The sequence below is a fragment of the Theropithecus gelada genome, chromosome 13 (assembly GCF_003255815.1).
Source record: "Theropithecus gelada isolate Dixy chromosome 13, Tgel_1.0, whole genome shotgun sequence".
NCBI classification, from domain to species: domain Eukaryota; kingdom Metazoa; phylum Chordata; class Mammalia; order Primates; family Cercopithecidae; genus Theropithecus; species Theropithecus gelada.
Window position 1 is genome coordinate 94,740,463 of NC_037681.1, and position 20,688 is coordinate 94,761,150.

The following is a 20,688-nucleotide window of genomic DNA, read 5'->3' on the forward strand; positions in this document are numbered from 1 at the left end:
TGTTGAAAGGCCTGTTAGCATCTGGGCTATAGGAAATAGGCACGTTCAAACCCTGGGGCTCACATCATCTCCCTGTTCATGTGGTCTGTGTTGGAGCTGGTTAAGATATTAGAGTTAAGGGAAAGTATAAACCTTAATAGGTTTTTACCAGATTCTTCCCCCTTACTTCAGTAAATCCATGTGCTGCTCCCAGCAACAGACTCAGTGTTAAACCTACAGGCTCTCAGTGGTGGGGGCAGAAGAGGCTGCTTAGATCTAGCTTTCTACTCAAGGAAACTTGAGAAAAGGGTTGGGGGCAGGGAAGGATGGGTCTCAGTCACTGGGAGGCTGGTGGGTGCCAGGGCTCAGCAGGGCCACCTCTTGAGGGAGGAGGAATACTCCAGAACGAAGCGATACTGCATCTGTATCCCTGACCTGTGCTGTGTGTTGCAGCCGGACCTGCGCTTGCCAAGGCAAAGACCCCAACACCTGCGGTGCCTCCTTCTCCTTTGGTTGTTCCTGGAGCATGTACTTCAACGGCTGCAAATATGCTCGGAGCAAGACACCTCGCAAGTTCCGCCTCGCAGGGGACAATCCCAAAGAGGTGAGCAGAGCTGGGCGGGGACCCTGCCTCCCACCCTTTCTCACCTGGCGCCCTTCATAGTCCAACAGGAGGTAGGACTGGCACGCCATGACTCAGATGCGCAGGAAGTGGAACTTGTTTTTGTTTTTTTAAAAGCTCACCTTATCTTGATGTGAAATAAGGGGTGTGTGGAGGGCACCAAGTGTGAAAAATTAGACTTAGCAGTTACGGGTGCCCCCAGGCTCTTCCAATTTAAACCATCTCTTTTAGGTAAATGTTCCAGATATCGAAGATACATATTCAAATTCCTTGTCAGAATTTGGCCCTCTCAGAAGTCATTTCTCCCCCTCATCTTCCCAGGACACGTTTCTGGGTGTGAGGTTTAACGGGAAAGGTCATCTCCGGCATGTGGGCCACCCTCTGGGTCTTTGCTGTACTTCCCGAGGCATCTCCCACCCTGCCTGGCTGCCAGACAGACATCTCTGGGCTGTTGTCCGGGCCCTTGCAGTCTCCATGCTGGGGGCCTGGCCTGGTCCCTGGGCTGTGGACTAGTGTCCGCACAGTACGACCTCTAGGCACAGCACGACCGCTAGGCACAGCACCTCCTCTCTGCAGGCTCTTTACCCAGACCCCTGCCCTGCAGGGCCTCCCCCAGCCCCAAGACAACAGGGGAAGGCACCCTCAGGCTGTGGGAGCCGGAGCATCTACTCAGGCCGCCTCCCCACTGTTGTTCGTCCTCTGATGCCTGCACGGCAAAGGCCCTCCCGAGCAATGGTCTCCACTCAGCTCCAAATGCAAGGAAGTCACAAGCCTGTCCAGGCTGCCAGCCATTTCACCTCCCTCCTGCCTGGGCTCCTGAGCGGGTGGAGTGCTGGCTTCCTTTGCTAGAATACAGACAAATATCCAAACATCTGGACTCAAGTCGCAACCTTCCAAATCTCTCCAAGCTCCTAGTACCAGAAGGACTTCCCACTTCCCATGGCGCAGGGTCACCCTCTGTACACCAAAGCCCATGTCACCTTCTGTGCTCTGGCTGCCAAGCTTGGGTCCTCATAAGAAAAAAGAAGCATTTTCAAATTCAGAGCTCTTTATTTACCCCAGACCTGGCTTTTAGACTTCAAAATAGTCTAATAGACTTTCAGATAGTCTAATTTGTTATTAGATTTTTATTTATGATAAGATTCACCCTCCCCCACAAGCAGCAGATGTGGTTGCTTCAATGAATGGAGCCCTGGGGCCACCAGGACCTAAGAACTACCAGGAATGGAAAGACATTGGCTTAATTTCTTTCAAATTCTTTCCCTAGTCTACCAACCGCCACTTCCTGTGCTCTTACGACGTGCTAAGCCCCTCACAGGTTTCTCAGATGATTTCATGATCCCCCCACCCCAGTGATCTAGGCACTGTTACCCCTCACTTTACAAATGAGGCAGATAGCTTCCTCAAGGCCATGTGGCTAGTTCATGGTGAAGGCAGGATTGAAACCCAGGCCTGTGTGTCCCTAGAGCTCACTAGCCTCACTGGCCCAGGCTGGCCTGATCAAGAGTGGCTGGCAGCCCTGGCCACCCCACTGGATGTATAGCTGAGCTGTAGGTCTCCACCTTCCATTTCTCATTCTGTGTGCTTGGTTCTTTTTCTCTTTCTTCTCTTCCTGCTTGCTTCTTCATAAACCCTTTGTGCCTGTGCTCATGGTGTCCTAGGAGCCCTTCAAGCCCTGCTTGTTTTCGGAGGGCCAGACAGGCTGTGGATACCTGGAGCTTTCTGCCACATGTCACCAGGGGCTGTGGCTTCACGTAGAGCAGTGCTGTCCCGCAGTGCTTTCTGTGATGGTGGAAACATTTTCTGCTGTCCATACAGGAGCCACGTGTAGCTGCTGAGTATTTAAAATGGGACTAGTGTAACTGAGGGACTGAATTTCTTTAATTTTTATTAGAATTCAGGCCGGGCATGGTGGCTCACACCTGTAATCCTAGCACTTTCGGAGGCCAAGGCGGGTAGATCACCTGAGGTCAGGAGTTTGAGACCAGCCTGGCCAACGTGGCAAAACCCCGTCTCTACTAAAAATATAAAAGAAATTAGCCGGGTATTGTTGTGGGCACCTGTAATCCCAGCTACTTGGGAGGCTAAGGCAGGAGAATTGCTTGAACCCAGGAGATGGAGGTTGCAGTGAGCCAAGATCGTGCCACTGCACTCCAGCCTGGGTGACACGGTAAGGTTCTGTCTCAAAGAAAAAAAAATTAGTATTCATTTGTATTTCTGTAGCTACATGTGGTTTGTGAATAACACAATATAGTACGAGTCTAGCAGCTGGAGCTTTGAAGTCTGTATCCCTGGCTCCTGACAGGCTCTGGGCTGGGCTGGCCTGCACTGGCTATGGACTTTCTAGCATGGATCCTGCCTGCCTCTCTCTTCCTGTCTGTAGCCTGGGAGGAAGGATCCACAGTTGTTGCTCTTGGCTTTTTCATTCCCACTATGCTTCACCTCTGACTTAGGGTGTTCAGCACTCGAAAGCAAGAAACTGTTTGATGTGTTCTGGGCTGAACTGGGCGGGATCCTGAAGGAGCAGTAGTTTAGCCGTCAGGATGACTAGACCTTCAGGCCATGGCTTCCACAGCTTTTCCTGGGAGCCTCAGTATCCCCAGCTGTGAAGTGGACACAGCAGCACACCTTCCTGAAGGAAAGACCGGAAAGACACCGGATGACACCTCCCTCCCAGCCTCGCCCACGATGCTTCAGGAATGCCAGTCCACTTCCAGGGTGCAGGGTCTGCCAGGCGGGGCTGCTCTGGATGTGTGACTGCTCCTTTCTCTGCAGGAAGAAGTGCTCCGGAAGAGTTTCCAGGACCTGGCCACCGAAGTCGCTCCCCTGTACAAGCGGCTGGCCCCTCAGGCCTATCAGAACCAGGTAATGGGCCCCGGGCCTTTTGTTGCCCACATGTCACCGTCCACATCTCTGCTCAGGCTCTGAAGTTGGGAAGTAGGAGAGTGGGCTCTCTTGCTCTCTTATGGGAAGAGCCCAGTCCAGAAGTAAAGCAGTATGATGTAGTTCTTTGATAAAAACCCCTTTTTTATACCAGGCTACCTGCATCCCACACTGTCCCTCTTCTATCCTGGTCTTCCCCCTTCCCCTGGTAACCCATCCACCTCCTCTGGTCTGGTATCCACTGGTGAGGCCCGAGTTTCTTTCCCCTGTTACCCCTGTTGTATCTCCTAGATAAGGCAAGGGGACTTGGGATAACAAAGAAGGAAGTAATTCCTACAAGAGCCTGAAAGTAACTTTTTTGTAGCTGGGGCCTCTCAGCCAGAAAACCTCCCTCCTGCAGTCAAAGGGCAAGGTGACTATCATCCTTAACATCCCGCCTTCCGGCCGGGCGCGGTGGCTCAAGCCTGTAATCCCAGCACTTTGGGAGGCCGAGACGGGCGGATCACAAGGTCAGGAGATCGAGACCATTCTGGCTAACACGGTGAAACCCCGTCTCTACTAAAAAGTACAAAAAACTAGCCGGGCGAGGTGGCGGGCGCCTGTAGTCCCAGCTACTCGGGAGGCTGAGGCAGGAGAAGGGCGTAAACCTGGGTGGCGGAGCTTGCAGTGAGCTGAGATCCGACCAGTGCACTGCAGCCTGGGCGACAGAGCGAGACTCGGTCTTAAAAAAAAAAAAAAAAAAAAAAATCCCTCCTTCCAAGACCCGGCCTCCCCAGATGCAGAATTAGGGCCACTCACCTCAGGTCATGTGAGCACCTCTCCTTGGCCATCTACATAGGTGACCAACGAGGAAATAGCGATTGACTGCCGTCTGGGGCTGAAGGAAGGACGGCCCTTCGCAGGAGTCACGGCCTGCATGGACTTCTGTGCCCACGCCCACAAGGACCAGCATAACCTCTACAATGGGTGCACCGTGGTAAGGAAACCTGTGCCCTGTCATAGCGCCACCTGTGGGGCAACTGTGGGAGGGAGCCCACCGTGGTCTGTTCAGAAAGGTGGGCTGAGGGTAGGGAGGGACCTGGAGACAGGACCCTTAGAACTCCGAAAGGTTCCCTGCAAGATGGCCTGCCCTCGCCCACCTCCCAGAGAAAACCATCACCAGAAAACCCTTGAACAGACAAGGCTAGCTTTGTGTCTGTGTCTTAGGGGGATGCTGCAGGATGTAGCCCCTCAAGCACCTGGAGTGCCCAGTTATCTAAAGCGTGGGCCCCGGTCTCTGTGGACACTTGGATTTAAATGCAAACAAACCCTTGATTCATTCTTTAGACAAATGTGTATTGAGTACCAGCTGTGCCCAGGCACTGCCCTACATGCTGCGGGATGAAACGGACAGAGTTCCTGCCCAAGTGTGTGTGGGAATGTACTGTAGCAATGAAGGCCAAGAGGGAAAAATGAAGTAGAGTGAGGGATAAAGCAACAGGAGATGCTATCTTAGATGAGAGGCTGCTCTGAGGAGGGGACATTTGAGTTGAGATGTGAACGGCGCAAGAGAGTGAGGGAGCCACTTTCTGGGGATAGAGTGCTCCAAGCAGAGGGACCAGCATGCGTGCAGGCTCCGAGCGGGGAGCAGACTGGGTGTATGTTCAGGGAACATCAGGAAGGGAGTAACTTACTGCAAGGGGCAGGGAGACTGGGATTGGAGAGGCCGGCAGGGACCAGCTCACAGGGAACCTTGAGGGCCAGGGCAGGGTTGCAGGGTTGTGATGGAAGCTGTTGAGGGCGTCTCAGCTGGGCAGCAGTAAGATTGCATTGTAAAGTTAGATACACCCCTGCTGCTGCAGTTAGAGAATGAGGTGTGTGATGGTGGGGGCAGAATGAGGTGAACAGGAGGAAATAAGAGGAAGGAGGCAAAGGAGGAGGCTGGGGCCGCCATCCAGTCCGGAGGGGACACAGCTTGGGCAGGAGTCGGGGGAGGTGTTAATGGGACAGATTTTGGATGATGTGGAAGGGACTGCCAAGAGGATTTACAGACGGGCTGGATTGTTACGTGAGCAGGACTTGAGGAGCACTCCAAGGCTTTTTGCTTGAGCATCTGGGTGAGTGTTGGTAACATGGACCGAGATGTAGAGTAACAGGGGAAGGCTGAATTTAGGAGTAAGAAAACAAGAGTCCTGTTTCAAGATGCCTGCTAGATGTGCAGGTGGAGATGTGGAGTAGGCAGGGGGCAAGGAGGGTCTGGAGAGCACATGGTTTATAGTTAGAGCTGTGAGGCTGACGCCATCACCAGGGGAGTGCGTGCAGATGGAGAAGAGAGGAGGTTTGGACTTGGGTAGGGGCTTCCTTGAAGGGATGATGCTGGCTGTCTGCTCTGCCTTTTAGTCAGGTTCTGGGCAGACAGGGCTTCCAGGGGCTGAGGATGAGGTAAAGGCACCAGCACATTCCCCTGGAAAGAGGGCTCCCAGATTCCGGGGGTAGCTCATTCCCCCTGGGGATGGATGGACCCACCTTGGGATTTCATTTCTCCACTTGCTTTCTATCCCTGCATCCAAGACTGAGAAGCAAGAAGGGACAGCTCCTGCTGGCACGCTGTTGTGAGGATTTCTAGGTGAAACACACACAGAAAGGGCATGCCCACAGTGTTAGAGAGGCGAAGGAGCTGGGGGGCCCTGGAAAGTGGGTGAGAGCAAGAGCACTATGAGGTGATCTGGATCCCGGAGCTTCTAGAGTTTGGGGTGGAGAAAAGGAGTATTTTCTTCCAAAATGAAAAGTGTTGTTTTTTCCTAAACAATTCTTTTTTAAATTTAAAGAAGTTAAAAAGGTTGCCTGAAATCTCAGAGATAACCAGTTAACAGTTTGATGACCATCCATTCAGACACCCTAATGTGTAAGTGTGCATGTATGACTTTATGAAATTTTACCCAAACTGGGTCACATTATATATACATGCTGCTCTGTGACCTGCTTTTCTTAAGCTTTCTGTGTCAACGGACTTCATTTTCTGAGGCTGTATGTATGGCTCTGCCATCATCTATTTAACCAGTCCCCTATCAATGGACAGTAAGTGCTTTCAGACATTTCCCTTCTGTAAACCACAGGGAGAGGCCATTCTTCTCACATATTTGTGCAGTGGCGCAGTAACCTCCTTGAGATTGCATTGATGTTTACTTTTACAGGCTTGGGGCACTAATTCTCCTGCTTACTTGGCAACACTGGATTTTGTTAGTCTCTTTCATCCTTGCCTGCTGCCTGAGTGGGAAACATACGATCTTATTTTAATTTGTGTTTATTTTATTACTAGAGAGGTTGAACATTCTTTTCCTATTTCTTCTTACACATTTGAATTTCATCTTTGTGACTATCCTATTTGTGTACTTTACTTATTTTTTTAATCAGGCTACCCTTACCTTTTGATATTTTTAAAGTATCTCTTGTAGGAAATACAGCTTCTGCCACATCTCATCCTTTGGATTTTTCCTTTGGTCTGTTGTTTATAGCATTAGTCTGACTAACTGGTAGGAAGCAGGTCTGGCCAATCCAACAGAAAGTACACAGGAGGCTGGTCAGAGCAGAGGAAGTCGAAGACCCACACTAGTCTGGGAAGAAACAAGCTGGGTAGGGCATGACACCAAACTCACTTAGAATGCCTCTAAGTTAAAGGGTTAATAAAGTTAGTGCCATAAAAATATAAGGTTTCTGTTCAGTGTAATAAAGTACCATAATAACAATTGCAAGGCCAATACAAACTGGATACCTTGAGTTATCCTTGAGTTAAGATAAGCAGGTCAGGCCGGGTCCAGTGGCTCACACCTGTAATCCCAGCACTTTGGGAGGCCGAGGTGGGTGGATCACCTGAGGTCAGGAGTTTGTGACCAGCCTGGTCAACATAGTGAAACCCCATCTCTACTAAAAATACAAAAAATTAGCTGGGCATGGTGGCAGGCTCCTGTAATTCCAGCTACTTGGGAGGCTGAGACAGGAGAATCACTTGAACCCAGGAGGCAGATGTTGCAGTGAGCCGAAATCATGCCATTGCACTCCAGCCTGTGCAACAAGAGCAAAACTCTGTCTCAAAAAAAAATAGAAAGAAAGAAAAGCAGGTCAGACTGGGCACGGTGGCTCACCCCTGTAATGCCAGCACTTTGGGAGGCTGAAGTGGGAGGCTCACTTGAGCCCAGGAGTTTGAGACCAGCCTGAGGAATATGGCAAAACCTATTCTCTACAAAAAATTCCAAAAATTTGCTGGGCGTGGTTGTGCATGCCTGTAGTCCCAGCTACTGGGGAGGCTGAGATGGGAGGATCACTTGAGCCCAGGAGGTTGAGACTGCAGTGAGCCGTGATCAAACCACTGCACTGCAGCCTGGGCAATAGAGTAAGACCTTATCTCAAAAAGAAAAAAGAAGAAGAACAAAGCAGATCACAGAATAGCATGTATATGTAATGTGATCCCATTTGTAGTTTTATATAGCCATACATGCACACATACACACATACCCACATACACACATTCAGATGTCTGGGTGGTCATCTAAACACTAACAGTGGCTAATAATTCACAGAGCTCCAACTGCTACAATATTTGCAACAAGTGATAAAGAAATGATAACCTTAATATACAAAGATGACTTCATGATTTAAAAAATGACTAGTCATATATAGTAGTGGGCAAAATTCATAAAACTCACAAAAGAAGGAAGACAGTGAGAGAATTGTGTTAAAATGGGCCAAGGATTTATTTTAATCAGATATGGTAAGACATGCGAACCTGGATAATTTTCAGGAAAGAAGTTTATAGTTGGATCCTAGAAACAGGAGGCAGGTCATGCTCCGGGGCCACTCGGGGGAGCACCGGGCCAGTCGGGAGACGGAAGAGGAAGGGTGGGAGCATGGCCCAGAGTCTTTGGTGGGATTTTGCAGGAAAGAATGGGTGATGCAGGGTAGCTACACTGGGGAAGTTTAGGATTGGACAGTTTGAATACTTTGCAGGCTCTGAGCTATAGGGTGGTTCCTCATGGCCCTCTCTCTATAAGGCCAGGGAAATACTGGCTTGGTGTGTAAGTTTGATAAAGGAGATGGCTGGGGGTGTGCGCTCTGGATTTGCTGGTTCATATAGCAAAGGCACACTTGCAGGGAGCCATTTGCTATCTCTGGGAGTTAAGTAGCCCTGGGAGGGGCAGCCTCTCTGGGATCAAGACCTCAAATGCCAGAGCATCAAGAATATAGAAAATAAGAAAATACAGTCAACACAAGAGTAGAGAGTAAACTTGAATAAAAAGGCAAATCTTGTGAGAAATGTACACCAACAATGAGATCGATTTTAACAGTGAGCAAAAAGTTTTTAAAGAAATTAGTGGAAAAAATATAGGAAAGTTGAAACACATTCTGCTGGTATGAGTGAAAAACCGAATCATTTTTGAGGGTTGTCTGGCAATATGTGGCAGTTCTACTTAACATTCATTCTAAGCAATTAAGAATCTTACAAAATTTAGCTAAAAGGGTATTTCAAAAGGTATTGTTTATGGTATAAAAAATCGGAAACAAGTTGAAATATTTGATAATGAGATTAACACATTGATACAGTAGAATAATATCACACAACTCTTTAATCATATTAGGGGAGAATATTTAATGCACAGGAACATATTTATGCTATGTTAAGAAAAAAATGAAGCTATTATATGACCATAGGCATAGTATCCCCTTTAATTACCAAAAAGTAATTGTGTACTTGTGTATGTCCACAATTAGATGACCGTGGTATTTAAAGTGATTACTTCTGGGTGGTGGGATGGGAGATTTTATTTCCTTTTTGCTTGCCTAAATTTTCTACAATCAGCACATAGAGTTTGTAATAAAAGGAAACTTTTTTTTTTTTTTTTTTGAGACGGAGTTTTGCTCTTGTTGCCCAGGTTGGAGTGTAGTGGCGTGATCTCAGCTCACTGCAGCCTCCACCTCCCGGGTTCAAGCAATTCTCCTTTCTCAGCCTCCCGAGTAGCTGGGATTACAGGCGCCCGCCACCATGCCTGGCTAATTTTTGTATTTTTGGTAGAGACAGGGTTTCACCATATTGGTCAGGCTGGTTCGAACTCCTGACCTCAGGTGATCCGCCCGCCTTGGCCTCCCAAAAGGACATGTACTTTAAGAGCAAAAGGAGACTGAGTGTTTAGAACCAGGAAGATAATGGTGGACGGTCTGAGCTTCACTGGGCAACGTGGTGCTGTGGCGTCAGTGCTATGCCAGAGGGCAGAGCAAGCCTCCGGGTCCTGGCCAGGCCCCTTGTCAGGTATCTCATCTCCTCTCAGCCTTCTTAGGATCATAGGAGATAATGTGCATTGAAAGTTGATGAGTGGACTGTAAATGCTGGTAATACTGTTGCCCCATGAACCAAGATCAGTGTGCTTTCCAGAAACTCTCACAAGTAGTAGTGGCTGGTATTGGGATTGTGTGGGGAAAGACGAGGTCACATGTTTTGGGTGCTCAGACCCCTCTCTCCCAGCACTTGGTCCCCCAACCCCATGTCCTCTCTCGCCTACTGCTTGGGGCAGGTCTGCACCCTGACCAAGGAAGACAATCGCTGCGTGGGCAAGATTCCCGAGGATGAGCAGTTGCACGTTCTCCCCCTGTACAAGATGGCCAGCACGGATGAGTTTGGGAGCGAGGAGAACCAGAATGCAAAGGTTGGCAGCGGAGCCATCCAGGTGCTCACCGCCTTCCCCCGCGAGGTCCGACGCCTGCCCGAGCCTGCCAAGTCCTGCCGCCAGCGGCAGCTGGAAGCCAGAAAGGCAGCGGCCGAGAAGAAGAAGATTCAGAAGGAGAAGCTGAGCACTCCGGAGAAGATCAAGCAGGAGGCCCTGGAGCTGGCGGGCATTTCGTCGGACCCAGGTGTGTGGGGGGAGGGTGCCCGCTGGGAGTCGCATTGGTGCTGTCCTCATGGGGGCCCTGGCTCTTCCACGTACCCTCCTGCATCACACTGGAACTGGGGCTTCTGCTTATTTGTCAGTCAGAAAGGTATCTGCAGCAGCCACAGGACAGCCAGCCTGATAGGAGGCCGTGGGGACACAAGTACAGCAGGACTTGTTATCTGCATGGAACTGAGCTTGGTAGAGGGGGAGCACTGGGTTTTTTCTCTAGTTTGCATCCCTCGGAGAATCAGAGGCCCCCCTCTGTGCTCTAGTTTGCTCCCTTCTGAGATAGGTGAGTAGCAGACTTCAGGGCACGTGGGTGTGTGCCAGGGTGGCAGGGCTTATGGGCAGAGACAGTTGCTGGCAGGCATCTGAGTTCTCATTCTCCTCGCCCTGGTCCCTGCAGTGATCCTGACCGGACTGGGCAGAGAGTGGGTGGTGGTGGTTTAGTGCAAATTCTAGAGTTCTCTAGGGTGAGAAGAGGAGTCAGGGGGATACTGTGGACCCTGCATGAGCTGCTTCTCACCAGGGATTGCCTCCTCCCACCCCCAGTGGGGCTGGGGCTGGGCCTGTGCTGAGCGAGGCCCAGGGAGCATGTCCTGGTCTGGGCTGGACATGCCTTAGCACCTCACCTGCCTGTCCCAAAAGAGGAAACATCCCTGGGAAAAAGGGAGGGTCCATCCCCAGTTCCCCACCAGGGCCTCTCCAGGGTGTGGTGGTGTCTGCCCCTCTGCCATCTTGCTTTCTGTTTCCCCAGGCCTGTCTCTGAAGGGTGGATTGTCCCAGCAAGGCCTGAAGCCCTCCCTCAAGGTGGAGCCGCAGAACCACTTCAGCTCCTTCAAGTACAGCAGCAACGCAGTGGTGGAGAGCTACTCGGTGCTGGGCAACTGCCGGCCCTCTGACCCTTACAGCATGAACAGCGTGTACTCCTACCACTCCTACTATGCACAGCCCAGCCTGACCTCCGTCAATGGCTTCCACTCCAAGTATGCTCTCCCGTCTTTTGGCTACTATGGCTTTCCATCCAGCAACCCCGTCTTCCCCTCTCAGTTCCTGGGTCCTGGTGCCTGGGGGCACAGTGGCAGCAGTGGCAGTTTTGAGAAGAAGCCAGACCTCCACGCTCTGCACAACAGCCTGAGCCCGGCCTACGGTGGTGCTGAGTTTGCCGAGCTGCCCAGCCAGGCTGTTCCCACAGACGCCCACCACCCCACTCCTCACCACCAGCAGCCTGCGTACCCAGGCCCCAAGGAGTATCTACTTCCCAAGGCCCCCCCAATCCACTCAGTGTCCAGGGACCCCTCCCCCTTTGCCCAGAGCTCCAACTGCTACAACAGATCCATCAAGCAAGAGCCAGTAGACCCGCTGACCCAGGCCGAGCCTGTGCCCAGAGACGCTGGCAAGATGGGCAAGACACCTCTGCCTGAGGTGTCTCAGAATGGAGGACCCAGTCACCTTTGGGGACAGTACTCAGGAGGCCCAAGCATGTCCCCCAAGAGGACTAACAGTGTGGGTGGCAGCTGGGGTGTGTTCTCGTCTGGGGAGAGTCCTGCCCTCATCCCTGACAAGCTCAGTTCCTTTGGAGCCAGCTGCCTGGCCCCTTCCCACTTCACAGATGGCCAGTGGGGGCTGTTCCCCGGCAAGGGGCAGCAGGCGGCTTCCCACTCTGGAGGACGGCTGCGAGGCAAACCGTGGAGCCCCTGCAAGTTTGGGAACAGCACCTCCACCTTGACTGGGCCCAGCCTGACTGAGAAGCCGTGGGGGCTGGGGGCAGGGGATTTCAACTCGGCCCTGAAAGGTGGTCCTGGGTTCCAAGACAAGCTGTGGAACCCCATGAAAGGAGAGGAGGGCAGGATTCCAGCCGCAGGGGCCAGCCAGCTGGACAAGGCCTGGCAGTCCTTTGGTCTGCCCCTGGGATCCAGCGAGAAGCTGTTTGGGGCCCTGAAGTCGGAGGAGAAGCTGTGGGACCCTTTCAGCCTGGAGGAGGGGCCGGCCGAGGAGCCCCCCAGCAAGGGAGCAGTGAAGGAGGAGAAGGGTGGTGGTGGTGCGGAGGAGGAAGAGGAGGAGCTGTGGTCGGACAGTGAACACAACTTCCTGGACGAGAACATCGGCGGCGTGGCCGTGGCCCCAGCCCACGGCTCCATCCTCATCGAGTGTGCCCGGCGGGAGCTGCATGCCACTACGCCGCTTAAGAAGCCCAACCGCTGCCACCCCACCCGCATCTCGCTGGTCTTCTACCAGCACAAGAACCTCAACCAGCCCAACCACGGGCTGGCCCTCTGGGAAGCCAAGATGAAGCAGCTGGCGGAGAGGGCACGGGCACGGCAGGAGGAGGCCGCCCGGCTGGGTCTGGGCCAGCAGGAGGCCAAGCTCTACGGGAAGAAGCGCAAGTGGGGGGGCGCCATGGTTGCTGAGCCCCAGCAGAAGGAGAAGAAGGGGGTTGTCCCCACCCGGCAGGCACTGGCTGTGCCCACAGACTCGGCGGTCACCGTGTCCTCCTATGCCTACACGAAGGTCACTGGCCCCTACAGCCGCTGGATCTAGGTGCCAGGGAGCCAGCGTACCTCAGCGTCGGGCCCGGCCCGAGCTGTCTCTGTGGTGCTTTTGCCCTCATACCTGGGGGCGGGTTGGGGGTGCAGAAGTCTTTTTATCTCTATATACATATATAGATGCGCATATCATATATATGTATTTATGGTCCAAACCTCAGAACTGACCCGCCCCTCCCTTACCCCCACTTCCCCAGCACTTTGAAGAAGAAACTACGGCTGTCGGGTGATTTTTCCGTGATCTTAATATTTATATCTCCAAGTTGTTTCCCCCCCCCTTGTTTGGGGGGCTTTTATTTTCTCTTTGTTTTTAAAACTCTATCCTTGTATATCACAATAATGGAAAGAAAGTTTATAGTGTCCTTTCACAAAGGAGTAGTTTTAAATTCCATTTAAAATGTGTATTTATTGGATTTTTTAAAAGCGACAATAGTAATGGTAAAGGATGGGCAGGAAAGGCCAGTAGTGCTCCCCCACCCAGTCTCGCTGGGTCCGGCGAGCCAAGCCCCTCGGGCACTGGCGAGGTCCTCAGCCATCTGCCCCTCGAGAGCCAATCGCGGACGGTAGCCACCCAGTTCATCCCTCCCGACACATACCCTTTCCCTTTGGGGAAGGGAGCCTCAGGACAGCCTCTGTCCTCTCTGATAGGATGGGAGAGTCTGCAGAAAACCATCTGGGGTCCTTTTTCCAGTCCCCAGCTTGGAGTCGAGGGGCAGATGCACCCCAGGCCAGCCCTGCGGGATGCTGGCATAGCTTTCCCCAGAAACCAGGTTGGAAGTAGATGGCTTCAAGCTTGCTAGTCTCCACACTGAATCCTCTGTCCGTTATTTATGGAGTCACACGATGTTATGGTTCACTAGGCAGCACCTCACGCTGGAGCTGGAGTGCGAGGTTCTTAGGGGCTGCGCCCACCACGTTGCCAAGCCAATGCATGCTGAGCTGAAGGAATTTGTCTTAGTGGCAGGTTTTTTTTTAAAAATGCCCCCAAAGTCTATGCTGATATCGAAAAAGGGCTACTGTATCTTTAAAAACAGGAAGTTGAACCCAAGCTGTGAAAAGCCAGTGGTGCTCTGTGCATGGTGCTGTGCGGAGCCTGGTGCTGTAGTGTTGTGCTGGGACTTTCTTGACTCTTGGGCAGGTCACATCCTACAGGAGCTCAGCAGACCAGTGTAACAACAGTTAATGCATCTATCCTGATCCCTGAATTTCCACATTGGACAATGGTGCATGCCTCACACCTGAGCCTGCTTCTTCCATGCTATCATCGGGTTCGGGGGCCTACACTTAACAATTTTAAAGTGCAAGAGTCAAACATTTTCAACAGGTTGCTATGATTTTCCTCCCTAATTGGTGCCATTTCTCCATTTGATCATTTTCTTTTTTCCTTTCTTCCCCTCTTCATCCACCTTAACAGACCTGTTCTGAAATTCTGGTGCATTCATTCGGTTCTTTGAAATGAGAATGTGGTGCTTAATTTTTGTGACGTTGTTGAGAGAGGTTGGGCCTGATGGGAGCAACACTCACGGTCACCACGTCAAACTTTGTTGGAGTGTTGGTTTTTCTTGTGATGTTAGCAGAAATGATCTCATGCTACCCATGTGGATGTGTGTGTGGTGAATGGGGGGCTTCATCAGGACACACAGAGGGGAATGTGGCCACACGGTGGATGACCACCAAGCCCTGAGATGAACAGGTGTTTACTGAGCAGTTGTATTCAGATATGGGTCTTCATGAATCATGTTTAACAATCAGATGACCGCTATAGGCAAGTTCCTGAGCTTCCGGGTGCCTTGAGTAAGAGCTGAGAACCGGCCTGCTGGGTGTTTACTGTATCTGTTTGGAGGCACTGGCGGAGGGTCGTTGTAAGATGTCCTGAGCATTTATGTGGTCTGGTTTTAACTGTAAATAGTGAAAGATTTTTTAAGCACTTTTGCCTAGATTTAAACAGCAACTTGAAAAAAAAAGTATGTTTTAACATGTAATTGTGGGAGAAATTGTAAATAGTAGCTGAATATTTAACGTGCTTTGTCTATCCTCCACTTTTACCATATTCTGTAAAGTTGCATTTATTTTACAGGACAAAAAATGAAATATTATTGCTTTTGAAATAAATACCCAAGAGCTTATCAGGACTTAGAATTATTCAGAACTCAGATTTATAGGAAAACCTCTGACCTTCAGTTTGACAAGCTAAAGGAAGCAGAGTCTTTAATGAGCATGCTAATTTTCTAGTTTTGAGGAAAAATTGGGTCCTTTAAATGCTATTTTGCTTATCGCATCAGTACTTTTATGCAGGTCTCATTTGACTCCGTGCTTAGGTAGATGCGGGGGTGCCTTGAAAACTTCATTTTAAATGATCTTAAGCAAGAAATACAATATTTTACGAAACATTTGGAGAATGTGACCGTCTGTATGACCCGTGGAAGCCCCAGGTTGGCTGTTGGTTTGGAAGGTCCTGAGTGTAACCCAGGTGATTCTGATACTTGGCATGTGTGAATCTTCCTGATGTATGTTCAATAAACTCTTCCCCTCATCACCCTTTGGTAGGAAAGCCATTAGATGAAAGGAGAAACCAATACAAGCTAAAAGCATGCGATGTCTGTCCCCCAGCCCAAACAGCCTTGGTTCATCAGTTTCTACAGTAGGAAATAGGCTGCTGAGAGGTGAGTCAAGAGGCAGTCTCCATTGGATGTCCCCACTCCCCTCAGAATGGCGTTTCCAGAGTTAGGCGGTGCAGTTGCCGTGCTCAAGCCCATGCTGATTTGTACACTACATGTCTAACCTACCTCAAATCTCAGTCATTAAAATTAGCATGCTTTAGACATATATTTAAAAAGTAACTATGCACAGCTCTTTATCCCCCCCTTGCTGCTGAAGGTTTCTTAAAGAGAAAAATCAAATTTTTATTTTTTACTGGCACTATCATTTTTTAAGTCCTAAAGATGATTAACAGACATTTTTATCATGAGAAGAAAAATAAAGCCATTGCAACTAAAGAACCTAACAGCATGACCAAGTTCGAAGAGTCATATTATAGCAACGGAAACCGATGGCGTCTTAGTCATCTCCCCAGTGTGCCCTGTCCACGGACACCATCCATGTGCAGTGCAAACATTTGGTTCCTTTTTCTGCTCTGTTTTGTTTTCCCTGCCTGTTGCGTGCAAGGGAAGTGCTTGTAAAGTTCTGTGCTACGAGATTTTTAAAATAAAAATCGCTTCGCAGCAGGTTCTCACAAAATAACTGGTGCTAGCTCAAGAAATCTCATCATCTGACCATCAGAAATCTTGACTAAAGGCGTTGCATGGATTTGGGGTTTTTTGGTTTTTGGTTTTGGGTCTGGTTTTTAGCAGGGCCAATGTTTCCCACGCCCCGGCTTCATGGGTACTGCTTTGCCTTCTCACCCAGGTGACGATGGTGTGCGTGGAAAGAGATGATACCCCACCACCCCCTCTTGGTCCTTCCACCAGCCTCTTTTGGAAACAGTAGTTTGGAGAGCAAGGGATTTTTAAAGCGCTAAAGGAAAGAAGTAGCAGAGTTTAACTGCTTTGTACCACACAGCAGTAGATGTGCAAGGATGGTTGACAATGAGTCGATGATAGCCTAATTTCATTGAGAGAAACCCAGCCAGACTTGCTTCTAGAGGTTTAATCACCATGAGATCTCAAACCAAGGCAAAGCTGGTGGAAAACTGATATCCCTGACGTGCCTCAACCAGTATCTCTTTCCTTTTGTTACTGAAGTGTGTTTTGTGGACTAGGAAGCATTTTTATGAATTGAAATAGTCTAAATAAAATGGTGCTATGGTGTTTTAATGTGACTGTCCCTGATCCTGTCTTGCTGAGGTGCTATCAACGTTCTGAAACCACAACCAACCAAAAACAAGGTGGGCTCCCGTCTCTTGGCTTTTTTTCCCCCTCCCCTCTTTGGTGCTGTCTTAGACCCGTTTACCGTGCTATAATCTGCTCTAAGCAGTGTTGTGTTGTGTTGTATTATTCTTCCCTTGGTGGCCAAACAAAGCAAGTCGAGAAGGCAGCTATCTCCCTTTCTGTGATCGGGAGTGGGCCTGCCTGGCTTGGCAGGTGCTTTGGTTCCACACCTGTCTTCTCAGGCTTGATGTGAAAGAAAGGGCAAAAGGTTTTTTTAGTTTGTTTTTGTTTTTGAGGAAGGGGAGTTGGGTACTCCTGCCTCTCCTAGCATGATAGGCATTCTCATAGCCGGGGACACAGATTTTCTCCTGCAGCCCAGGGTGCTAAGCAGACATCTCTGGGAGTCCCAAGGGCACACCAAGAGAGACCAGATGGATCTCCTTCCTCCCCTGGCACTGGCCGGGACCATGGTGGGCAGGGGCTTCATTCTCCGACCCAGCGTTGCTTCTGCCTCTCATTGGTAACCCCTTATGTTCAGACTAAAGGAAGGAGCTTTCTTTGCTCACTCGATGCCACTGAGGCTGCTTTTTAGTTGGTGCTAACCTAAATTTCTTCTTGGGTCCACAGAAGTTGATGTTTTAAAAACTCAACAGGAAGCTCCATTTTGTGTCATCCACTGTCAAAATAATTTTTTTAAATACCTCAAAAACAGGACATCATGACAACTTCAGTAAAGTAGATTCCATGAGGGTCTGATAGCTGCAGGTTGTCCGTCTGATGACGTACTTGACCTTGAAAAATCTGGGGTCATTTTTTTTTCATTCTTCGGCAGTTAAGATAGCGGAACGCCGAAAGGAAGGAGCGTAGTTGGCTGTATTTCATGTTTAAGTTTTGCTTTTGAATAAAATGTGAATTTCCTATGCCCATCTCATTGAGCTTTCTCAGTCATTGTTGCTGTCATTTGAAATGACTCCCTCAAAACCTAGTTTTATTAGCCAGCTGCCTCTGCTGTAGTATATGGTCAACTTCAACATACCCTGGACCAAAACATTTTTGAGGTGCATACCCCCAGCATGAGTTATACAGTCCCACATCCAGGTGCACGGAGTGCGAGTGCACTCCGCGAGTGCGGGGGGAGGGGCGGCCCCCTCTGGTGCTCCCAGCCCTTCCTCCTGCAGAGCTGCGGGCAAGAGCAGAGCAATAGGATTCTCCCCTGAGCAGAGACCGCAGCACAGAAATGCAAGGTCTAAAGTTGCTTTTTGCCTAAGAATCAGCGAGTGATTTGGCCTACTTCCTCATTGGCTTCTATTCTGATATCAGGGATGCTTTTTGTAGTGGTATTGTTTGCTCCCTCTTCGCGTTTTGACTACCCGTCATTCAGGGGTAACTCATCACTCTTCACACGGGGATTTAAATTAAGAAACTAATTGGCTCATTTGAACATCCCAAATTTTCTTGGTTTCAATACCCTTTTTTTTCTTTTGAGGGGAAAAGAGGGGAGAAAAACAGGAGTGATGTCATTTCTTTTTCATGTATTCCAATTAAAGAAACAAGGGCAGGTCGTATAATGGCATATTAATACATTAGACGTAATCTAGAACCCCTGTAGCTTTTTGATGTGTTTTATTTCTTATCTCTTTGAATTCCTGTTTGGTTACTTGGCTTCCAATGGAGGTGAACTTAACAACCATACTTGAATATTCCGTCTTGACTTTGTAAACTGTGGCTACTTGAAATGAAGTTTATCTGGGGTTGATGGATGAATGGTAGATTTTTGCAATGTCTCAAGGCAATAGGATGTGTATTAAACTGTAGATATTCTTAGTACAGTAAATTTATGCTGATAATTTTATTTTGTATAATTTTTACCTTTTTGTTAATATTTTTTCCTTCCACTTTATTGGTTTGCCTCCTGAGCTACCCCTCCTTTACCCTCCCTTCTCCCTCAGTGTTTCAGTAAATTTAATTTAGGGTGCCTAGAAATTGCAAGTATGTATCCTTTTTGATTTGTATTTTATTATAATTTACACAAACAACTGGGTTTGTGAACTGTATTACTCCTGGTATCTTTAAAATATTGTGGGTGTTTTAATAAATTTTATATTTATTTTTTGCACTCAAATTCAGTGTGGGTTCTTTTTTTCCCCTCCTTGAACCAGGACCAGAATGTGTTGTCAGGTACCCTGTAACCTCACCCTTCCACCTTATGTTGTAGATGCACAAATGAAGCCCTCACAAATAGCAGTGGCGGAACCTGACCTTGTCCATTCTGCCACCTGGATAAAGGAATGTTCAAAGGCTATCAGCTGTGAAAATGGGATCTAAAGGGGGGAAAGTGGAGATGGCCTTTTTCTCATCTATGTTTCTCTTTTTGTTTTCTTTCCCTTTTATGTTTTTTGTCCTTTTTTGTTTGTTTTCTTTCCACTGGGAGATACTCCCCTCCTACTAAAATTAACTTCTGATGTTAGGTTTGCTAAAGGATCACCGAATGCTGCTTGGTTGGGATGGCTTGAACAACAAGTCTAGTAGGGAGTGGCTAATACGGAACTGGAGATTCTGCTGACCAGAGGCAGAGGTTTCCCGTAAGATCCCATGCCTGGAGCTACCTTCTTTAATTCAGATTGCCAATTCTGGAGGTGGCTGTTCTTGAAAAGGGAATAGGAATTGAGGAAGGAGAAGAGAGAATAGTGGATCTGCTCACTCTTCCTCCTTCCTTCTGCGTGAAACATCTGACTGAAGTTGATCCAGTGTCTTTGAGGGACAACCAGCCCAGCTGTTGATAAGGACTTCGGCAATATCCCAACATCCCAAGTCACTCTAGATGGGAAAGTTCATCTCTGAGGGCATCTGAGTGAAAACACCATGATCATAATGAGTGCCAGGTGATCGGCTTGGAGGTTTTTATCTCCATTTTACTTTGCTTGCAAAGGAACCCACTGGAAATGCCTTGGCACACCTGGCTATCCAGGGATCCTCAAACATGTTTATATGTTTTACAAAAGTGGGGTCACACTGTGTTTTGTAACCTGCTTCCCTCCTTGAGTTGGAAGAGACCTAGATCTCTCCCCTTCCTGAGCGCCTGTCATGATGGCGCCATCTGCAGAGCCTGAAGGGAGGGCCAGGACATTCCTCCTTCAGCTGGGGCTGGTTTCACTATTGGTTAGCTATAAATATGCTGCCATCTCTTCTTACAATTTCCATGTTAAATATAGAAAATTAGAAGACAGAAGTTCTTAAAAGTTATCTGAAATCCCACCACAAGAGAACCACATATTGGTTGCAAACATTTTCTGAGTGTGTAAATGCGACCCATATGTATTTTTTCAAATGGAATACAATAATACAATGTTGTAATCTTTTTGCACTTAAACTATCTTTATCAGTATGCAGAATAGCATCTTTTTAAATAGTTGCCTAGCATTTTTTTTAGTATTAATGTAGAAGCATTTAATCATCAAACTCTTTAACATCCCAACTTGTTGCAATCATAAATTGAACTAATCTAAATGTACCTGCATGTAAATCCCACTCAGTCTATTTGTTTCTATGCTAAGAAGCATTGCAGTAAATTCCCCTCTGCCACATGACTATTCTTAATTCCATGAACCTTCTTGTAACAGGTCCAGGCCCCGTCCACCACTACTCCCCACTGCGCCCCCGTCTGTTCACACCTAGAGCATCATTATTCATATTGGGATCTCTAGAAATGAGCAATTTGTTCCAGATGGGATCCGGCTCATGCAAGCCAAGCACAAAGACACCAAGGAGCCCCACGATCTGGACATGCTATTTTTATAAATGCACACCAAGGTTTATTAGTTTTTTAAGCAGCTGAGTTTTACTGAGAGCTTGTGGCTTGGAAAGAACATGGCTCCCTCACTTCCCAATTGTGT

The 20,688-nt window shown here is 48.8% G+C and overlaps 1 protein-coding gene across 1 annotated transcript in view; it reads left to right on the forward strand.

Annotated features, from left to right (window-relative positions):
* Positions 1–18,917, forward strand: part of TET3 (tet methylcytosine dioxygenase 3) — a 123,252-nt gene extending 104,335 nt beyond the window's left edge. The window contains exons 7-11 of the mRNA XM_025353972.1: positions 433–583; positions 3,377–3,466; positions 4,323–4,460; positions 10,027–10,363; positions 11,141–18,917. Of these exons, the coding sequence (XP_025209757.1) occupies positions 433–583; positions 3,377–3,466; positions 4,323–4,460; positions 10,027–10,363; positions 11,141–12,924 (2,500 nt within the window). The 3' untranslated portion in view covers positions 12,925–18,917. The remainder of the gene's footprint in view (positions 1–432; positions 584–3,376; positions 3,467–4,322; positions 4,461–10,026; positions 10,364–11,140) is intronic.
* The last annotated feature ends 1,771 nt before the right edge of the window (positions 18,918–20,688 follow it).